The sequence below is a fragment of the Cinclus cinclus genome, chromosome 2 (genome assembly GCF_963662255.1).
Source record: "Cinclus cinclus chromosome 2, bCinCin1.1, whole genome shotgun sequence".
In the NCBI taxonomy this organism is placed as follows: domain Eukaryota; kingdom Metazoa; phylum Chordata; class Aves; order Passeriformes; family Cinclidae; genus Cinclus; species Cinclus cinclus.
In genome coordinates, this window is record NC_085047.1 from 83,175,926 (window position 1) to 83,185,256 (window position 9,331).

The 9,331-nt window shown below is 44.1% G+C and overlaps 1 protein-coding gene across 1 annotated transcript in view; it reads right to left on the reverse strand.

Moving 5' to 3' along the window:
* Nucleotides 1–6,605, reverse strand: part of CD99 (CD99 molecule (Xg blood group)) — a 30,238-nt gene extending 23,633 nt beyond the window's left edge. Inside the window, exon 1 of the mRNA XM_062487837.1 lies at nucleotides 6,422–6,605. Within this exon, the coding sequence (XP_062343821.1) occupies nucleotides 6,422–6,482 (61 nt within the window). The 5' untranslated portion in view covers nucleotides 6,483–6,605. The remainder of the gene's footprint in view (nucleotides 1–6,421) is intronic.
* Nucleotides 6,606–9,331: the final 2,726 nt, after the last annotated feature.

Consider the following 9,331-nt stretch of genomic DNA (forward strand, 5'->3'; position numbering starts at 1 on the left):
AGACTGGAGTTGTGTTAATCAGCAGCTGTGAGGAAAACCATTTTCAACATAACAGCTACTCAAAGAAACATCTACTAGAACACATGATGTTAATAAGAATATCTGAAAATTTGAAGGCAATTTCGGAAACATAGCTACTATAGGCTGACCAGTTAGCCACACTTGCCAGTAGAGGCTTATGGTGTGGGCACAAAGGAAAGCTATTTTTAGCCAGATAGGTCCATAAAATTTCTGCTCATGTACTGAGGGAGGAAACACAGCTTAGACTTGTCTCAGGAAGCCATAGCACAAGCAATCAGGCAGTGTGAAATCAGCAGAATAATAGGACATGCATGAAAAATATGAATGTTGAAACAGTAAATGTGATGGGCAAAAGGGAAGTTTGAAGAAGCCCAGCAAGTAGATCATCCCCTTTCACAACACCAGTCCATGCAGCAGCAAAATCAGACAAGAGTTGCTAGAAGATTTTCTACTTGAAAAAATAATGTAGGTGGCACCCTAGGTGAAACAAATATATGTGTGTGTTGGCATGATGGAATGAAGCCTTGGCTAGTCTTAGCAGTAATCATTTCAAAACCACAGCTGTCAAAGAATGAGGGGAAGATTGTGGAGCAGAGCAGGTATATCATATTCTTTCTAATCCCCTGGCATCTGGACAGGTAAAACAGTACAATGTCTCACTTGAAACCGCACTCCAGGAAGAGGGAATCTCAACTCTAGGAAGGCTGGGGGAGGGGGAACCAGTTAGTACAAATGTAGTAATGCATCATATCATTCCCGGAGAAAGCCATTTATCCCAATTTCAGCTGGGTGACAAAATACCAGCCAGCCCCTGGGACACCAGAATTGGGACACAAGGTTGTGTCTGTCCTCCTGCAACAACTGAAATCTCTGAGGAAGAAGTCCTCATCACTTGAGGACCAGGAATTACCTACTAGGTGGCCCTTGAAAAGATGATAAAGAAATTAGATATATGCTGTTATATACCATAAATAGTCTTAATTTACTTCAACACCATGCCATGTGTTTTGAAGACACAAGATGGAGGTATTTGAAGATTTATGTCCAAACAATTCCTGGGTACATGTTGCTCAAAAACTTGTTGCATGGATGATCCATCCCTGGAAGCATTCAGGTTGGATGGGGCTTTGAGCAACCTGGTCTCATGGAAGGTGCCCAGGCCCACAGCAGGGGATTTAAATTACATGATCTTTAAGGTCTCTTCCAACCCAAACCATCCTGTGATTCTATTCCATTGATCATTGAAAGTACAGGACATGAACTTGGAAGGGTTTCAGCAGCATGCTTCCCTGTCTGGGAAGAGACCATGAACTGCCCTCTGCCACTTAGAATCATGTCACAGTGACACTGCCACTGCTAGTGCACACTCGTCTTGCTTTGAAAGATAGGTGTCTGCCAAGGGAAGTGGGAACTTCCATTGTAATGGAGAATATGACCCTCTTCCCTCCGAATTATTGTAACTTTGAAATTAAGGAGATTTCAGGCAAAGGTATGGGAAAAGGAATAACAGTTCTTTACTACTATGTATATGGATAACAAGACAGTCAAACAGCCACACCAGCAGCAACAACCACCAGAACAGGAAGGCAGTCCCAGCCCTCTCTCGGCTGGGTGCAGTTCTGGGCACAGCCAGCAGGGGCGCTGCTGGCTCCCGGCCAGGCAGGGCAGGTGCGATGATTCCCCCGTGCCGGCAGGGGGCGCTGTGGCACGGGCTCAGCCCTCACACGGTAATGGCGGATGGGCTGGAGGGTGAAATGGGCTGCAGCCAGAACGGCAGAGTGGGCTCACCCGTGGTAGCAAGCAAGAGGTAGAAGAAACACTGCAGCTGTTGCAGGGGCCATGAGGTGTCCCACCAGGCAGGGGGTGTGGGTTAGAGTGTAGTGAAAAAGCCCAAGGCAGCAGCAGAAAGCAGAGCTGGGCTCCTCCTCCGCAGCTGCTGCATGCAGCCATGGAGATGCATCCTCTGGGAAGAGGGAGAGGGTTGGGGTCTCGGTTTTTTCCTCTGAGGCACCCGAGCAGATGGCAAGGGCTCTTTCCAATGAAGCAGGGTGCCAATAAGGTCCCAGTTCAATAGCTGCTCTCGTGAACAAAGGCTCACCCATTGCAAGAGAGAACAGGGACAGAGCTGGGCTCCCTCACCAAGCAGCAGCTCACCCATCCCACTCCAAAGTCAAGAGAGCAAGAGGGCCAAGAGCTGCCCTGAGGGACCATAAGTGACCCTCACAGGGGATGAGGAGCAAAGAGGAGCAGAGGAAGATCAGAACGAAGCATGAAGGAACAGCAGAAAAACACCATTGAGATCATTACAACCTTCTTGCTCGGCATGTTACCCCAGCAAAGGAACAGAAGATGGGCTGAGCACAACCTGTAGTGAAAACCGGGAAGCTGATAAAAAGTGGGTAGGGTTGTTTAGGCTTAAAATTAAAGTAGGGGGGGGGGGGGGGGGAAACAGCCTTTGGGGTTTGATGGATCAATTTTTAACTCCCAATTCTCAAACCAGAGATTAGAAGTTTGCATTAACTGACAGTAACCTAGTTTAAGTAAAAGTTCCATGAGCTGAGACTGTTTTGCTCGTAACAGTCTCTCAAAACATTTTTACTAGACTCCAAAGAGCAGGTGCCTGTGCCAGAGGATGCAAAAGCAGTTTGCACAAGGCTAGAAGAAAGTGGAATGGTCCTGTCAAAATGATCTTAACGAATGACTACTGTTATCATTGCATTTTCTAACACAGCTGACACCTGAGTAAATACAAGGCGATTGCAGGGAGAAGCTCAAGACAGCAAGAGTTAAAGCAGGCAAGAGCCTCAAGCACAGGCAATCCAATCATATGAACCAGAATAACACCAGGAAAATATTGAAATTGGTCTTGGCTAGACGGCAGTAGGCTGACTCACACTTAACTCTTGCCAAGTTAAATCACTGTAACTAACAGTTACAGTTTAAGGATTGTTGCAGCGACATCATTTTGATATAACAGTGCAGTGGCCATTTTATATAACACCACACACACACAAAAATAAATTAGCTGTTCCACATTAGAGAAAATACAAAGATGGAGAAACAAGTGCTGCATTTTTAAAGTTCATGCTGCAATGTATGCAGTCTAGCACTGCTACTGAAATTCTTCAAATGAAAACTGTGGGGTGGTTTGATAGCTTATTATTGGTTTTGTTTGACTTTTTAAAATCAGATTTAAAAGGGAAACAACTTCAGAGCCCACGAAGCAAAGCTCAGTCTCCCGGAGTCCCTACAGTATCTCCCTGTCCCAGCTGAAAGCTCCATCTACCGGATTACAGACAGGATCATTTCACCACCTTTCACCCAACTAGTCATCTCTCCCAACACCAACTCACCTCAACAACCAGTCAGGAGCTCAAGTGTTTCCTTCCCTTGCTAAGGGCCCTCTAATTACAGAGGTCTTAGAAAGAAGTGATCTTCACCTGCACTTCTCCCCAAGCTACTGATGTTACAACATGAGCACCTCATTTTGCAGCCTGAATTTTGCTCGCCTCCGGGTGTCCTTTTGGCAACTGTGTTTCAATCAACAAGCTCTACGCAATTCTTGCAACAGACACTTAAACCATATCTTCCAGTTCAAATTCCAGGTCCTCAGTAAGCAGACGGCTTTTCACGCCTTGATCTTTCTACAGTAGATAAGGGATACTTCTGAGCCTTGTGTCTGAAGACAGCAGTTTCTTGCTGCTCATCATACATAGAATCACAGAGAATCACTGAGGTTGATTTAGAACTCCAAGATCATCAAGTCCATGTACGGAGTAGCATGCAAGGTTTTGTTTGTTTTCTTTTTTTTGTTTGATTCTTCATGTGCTGTAGTCTTCACACTCGTTGTACAGAAGTCATGCTGCCCAATGCCTTTTTTGTTGTTGTTGTTTTTTCATTGTATTTTGAAAACCACATGCCTCAAATTAGACACTGGACTAACCTGATGATTTTGCAGGTAGAAGATGGCTGAGTTGGTCTCACACCTCACAGCCAGCCATTAGCCACAGCAGGAAGCCTCCTGCCCTTTCCTCCCCGTCCCCACCTCATTTCCACTCTCCCATGCTAGGTCCTGCCACTCCCTTTTGCTGGCAGAAACACCCATCAAACACTCCGCAGAGCAAGTTCAATGCAGGTTAGTCATTTGGTGATTTATCAAACTGAATCATCTCAGTGCAGGCCTCAATGGGCACCAGATTAAAAAAAAAAAAAAAAAAAAAAGAGGAAGAGAAACAGAGATCCCGCTCCTCAGCAAGGGCAAGTTGTCAGACTGCCTATAGAAATTGGTGAAATAAAAACTCCCATTCAACCTTCCTACGGATACAGCCCCAACGGTATCTAAATTCCAGCTTTGCCAGAATGGCAGAGTTCACACTTAGCACATGAGACAGCACTTAAACAGCAACCTGGGGGTTAAAACTGTGACTTTCTTCTCTAAGCAAGCTCAGCACAGCTCACCCTTGCTTAATAATACACTCAAATCCTTGTTGATATGTTGAATACTGATTTAATACTGACAACTTTCCTGTGCCTAAAATGGATGATCCAGGAAGAAATTTTCAGTCTAGAACTCAGATTCTTCTGCTTGAATCATGAAAGCTGGCAGTCCCAGTGAAAACAGTCAACTCCACACATTCGCATGACAACTGAACAGCTAATAAACCAAGACCCTTAACTTGCTATAGTAGTTCTGTAAATTCAGACTACAGACAGCCCACCAACAGTGAAATTAAGTTTTTCAAAAACATGCAATTCAGGTTTTGCTTTTGTCATTTAAGATTGTATGAGCATTAATCTGAAATTCCCCTAGAGAGTCCCACCCTCTCCAGGCTGACATTCTCAGCAGTTCTCAAACTCTAACATATTTTGTTTAAGGAAAAAGTGTCCAAACTAATTATGACCTAGCTACTCAGTTTGCATTTATTGACATTAACCAGTACTCATATAAATTAACTAGCTTTCTAAAAGCAATCTGTTTGAAACATCATTTCCCTCAGAATTCAACACAAACAAAATCCCTAGAAGCAGTTGTTGTGCACCTTCCTTCCAGTACAGCAAAATCCAGAAATCTCTTTTCATCTCCTCACTTCTCAGCAAAAAAGTTTAGGAAGACAGTTTCTCAGTGGCCCCAAGTACTTCCATGTGTTCCCAGCAAAGATCTTGCTGGCCACGACCATTAGAACTACTTGCAGAAGTAGAGAAAGTTTTCCACACAAGTAGTAAGATGATAAATGTAAGCAGCCTGAGTCATCTGTCAGCTTTAAAGGCAATTTCTGTAAAACTGTACTATTTTTCCGAGAGCTCAGCTTTTCTAACCTGAAAATCAAGACCACAACAGGGCCACAGCCGAACTGAAGCCAAGCAGCTTTGCTGTCAAACTGCTTATCTGGCATAATGTGTGCACTATCTACAGCTTCCAATCAACGTTAGGAACATGCATTTTTGCTTGTCTTTTACAATAAAGAGGTAGATATTTAAGATTTGACATGTTGCTTTTATGAAGTACCTGGAAAAAAAAAACAAAACCTAGGCATAGCAGCATGTATGTTTATTAACATAGTAAAAGAAGAAAGAAATGTCTTAAAAACAAGTCATATAAATGGGAAATAACAGTTTGGACTGCATATTCCAGTTCAGAAGTCCTCTGCCTGGAAAAAACTTCATGTTAGGGACTTTGCTACTTTCTCAATTGCCAAATGTTCCTTTTTACCAAATACCAACGTGCTATTACACACAGACTTTTTAGATCAGGGTTCAGAAAAATCGCCCTTGATACATACTGAAGCAACGAGAAGCTTCTCAGAAAATATAGCAGTGTGTTTCACCCTGCGCTTTTACCATAATTATTTTTTAAAGGCTGCCGTGTGATGGCAGACTTTCTCGTGAGTAACTATCCGATGCCCTGGGACTGCCGTAACGCCACTTTCTTTCCTAAAATGGAAGCTGCGCTCCAGCAGAGTTCCACAGGACCCGAAACCCCCTTCGAATCCCACCCTACACCCAATAGCCCTACTGGGACAGGGATCGCCTATTCACCGCAGATGATAAACTAGCCAGTTTCCAGCGCGGAAGGCGGGTAGAAAACTCAGGAATACTTTTCTAGCGAGTTAAATGAGAAGAAAGAAGAAGGAGAGAGAGAGAAAAAAAAAAAAAAAAAAAGATTAAAAAAAAAAAAAAAAAAAAAGGCTGGAGAGAGAGATAGCGCTGCTTCCTCGGTCTCGACAGACACAGCCAGCCAGGGACCCGCCCGGCTCCCTCCCGGGACAGCTCTGCCGACCCGCGCCCCGCACTACTGCCCCGGCTCCGTGCGGAGCGGCAGCGCTCGGCCCCCGCCCCAGGGTCTCAGTGTAGGGGAGCGCTCCTCAACTCCCACCCCTCCTCAATTCCCACCGCCCCTCACCTCTGACGGAGAGCAGCACGGCGAGGAGCACCGGCAAGAGAAGGAGCCTCCAGCGCCGCATGGCTGCCGCCTCACCAGCTCAGAGACAGACACGCTACCCGCCTGCGCGACAGCCGCTCCCAGTGCCGCCGCAGCTGCTCCAGAGGCTGCAGGGGCGGCACCGCCCCGGGCCGAGCCACCGCCCCAGCGCGCTCCGGCCGCTGCTCCCCGGGGCTCCTCATTCCAGCTGCGGAGACAGGATAGCTCCGGGAGCCGTAGGCTGAGGCCGAGAGCTGGCTTTTTAATGTGAGCTGAGATGAAAAAGGAATGGGACTTCCTTGTGCTTCTCAGCCCTGACCTCTGCCATGCAGCCTGCCCGCAAACCGAAGGGAAGCTCCCAAAGGAGGCTACGGGGTTTAAACTCTGGTCCCAGGTTTTAATAGAAGAGACGAATGATCGGGTGCTCAAATACCGCTGCCCTCTCTTAAGCCAGGCACTCCCTTTCATCGCTTTTTGTCAGGAAGTTACCCAGCATCAAACACACCAAGACACCTAATAATGCTGCACATGTCAGTCTTGCTTTTTTGTTTAGTCAGAGGAAAACAGTTTTGAGTTTTGTATTTGATACTTGTGCTGAACTGTGTTGAGGGGCATGTATGAAAAATAGACTAGCCCCAAATCATGGTTCTTCAATTGCCAGGTATGCGCTGGTTATTGACTAGATAATAAGCAATATAGTGACACACATGGTGTGATTTAGAAGGTAGCTAGGTATGTGCAGCTGACTTGGATTTAGTAGTTATAGACCTATGCTTTCTTCAGAGAGGTCCATATCTGTCATTTAGTATTTGTAGGACCTTTCCACCTGGACAAGTGGAATGTCAAATCTTTGTCACCAGTTCATAAATTGCTAGGTGGTTTTTTGTTGTTTTTTTTTTTTTTTTTTGGGGGGGGGGGGGGGGTTGACAGTGCCTAATCAGGTTATTTTTATATTTACTCCAAGGCATAAGAGTTTAACTATACTAATAAAAACACTTAAAATTATGCTGTGCTTTAAATTAAGGATAAGCTTTTTCATTAACATAAATGAGTTTTGCAGTAGTATTGAAGTCAACATTATGTAGTGGTTAGCAGCTCCCATTTTTGTCAGACTCCAGGCCTAGAAGCTAAGATTAAATATGTGCACATGCATTGTGTAATCCATCAGTATGGATCTTGCCATTAATACTTTGTGCACATACACAGGAAAGTATTAATGTTGCACAGAGGATGTCTTTTAACAGAGTGTTTATGGTTGTCATTAAGAATCACCTAAGAAGTTGGTTTCTTGCCAAAAAGAAAATGAATTGGTACTCCTTAGACTACTGCACACGTCTTTAAACACATACCAAAACATACCTCCCATCCTAGGACTGCAGAGTTAACAGAGAAAAACTAGTTATCTCACTGATATTTCCATTTCAGAACAGGGCCCTGTAGCTTCCTGTTGCCAAAACCACTCTTCATCAAAGCTGCCTTCTTCAGGTGAAGCAACTTCCTCTTGGAACAGACATGAAATGACTACACTTTGTACTAAAGCTTGTGTTTTCCACTTGGTTCAGTCCTTGAGGCAGGGGCACAACTACCTGGCACTAGTCACTTCATAGCTAATACATTTTCCGGATTTATAAATATCTGGTAATATTTTTTTCAATCTTGCTAGTCTTATGATATGAAAATTTCACTGATATTTTGTGAAAATGAGGTTCCTGATTTGTTGTTACCAGTTCTTCTCTGTGTGGACTTGATTAGAAAAAAATCCAGGCTTCGTTGTTTCACACATAAAGCCTGCTCATCTGTAAAAAATCAAATCCATTTAGTAATAAGGCTGGTTCTCCTATTGTGTAATAGTTGTAATCTGAGACCCACTTCTTCCAATATCCAAAGCACTTATCTTTATCTTGCCCAGCCTGCAATGGTTGTCCTAGCAGGTCTTTTACTCTCTCTCTACTGTCCATAGCCTCTACCAGGAAGTCTCTGCAGATAGCGTGGGCATTTTTCTGATCTGAAGATGCTGTGGTAGGAGAAAAGGTTGCCTTACAGCTTATTTCTAAAGAACAGGAACTTTTAAAGAAATGCATGGTCTGTGGTTTGACCTGAAGAAAATATGACTTACAGAGCATCACAATGAAGGCTGGAAGTTGTAAATCCAGGTGAAACTGTTCAAACTTGGATAAAATCTGTGGTGTGCGCAGCTGAAGAGCTGTCTCTGAGCTATGAAGGTAAATGTTCTTTCTTCTCAGTTTCCCCCAATTCCTCTTCTGAAATAAGATCCTTGTAGCTCTTTTACTGCCCCACCCTATTTTTTTCCCCTTTTGCCTTATGAGTTTTCAACCTTGCCAGAACCCTCATAACTCTCCAGATGTCCAAAAAGCAAAGGAAAGACAAATAGATTTTTTTTAATTTGCTAAAAACCAGGTCTTCATGGTGCAGTTAAAACTTTATTGCTCTGTCACCCAGGGATACCCTTTGCAATCAGAGGGCCACAGCAACTGTCCATAGATGGTGAAGCAGATGGACAAAGACAGCACTACGGAAAAAAGAAATGAGATGGGCAGGATTGGCAAACTGTGCTTTGATTCACTCCTGTGTTCAGTTACTGTTATAAAATTGGTATGAGCATGAAAATAACCCTAGAAATTATGTTGTCTCTTTTGCTTTTGCAATTCACCAGAATCTGGCAATAGTCTGTAATGACTATTTCAGGTGCAATCTTTCTGAGGCTAAGAACACACATCCAAGAAGTGTGTTTGGGTGTGTTGATGCTGTGGCTACATCTAACAGCTTGTATTAGAAGAGTATTTGCCATAAGTATCTCATGTTTTTCACTCAATTGGAAACCAAACTGAAGGGCAGGGTTTCATCTTTGGTTTCTGTCATGACATCTACCGA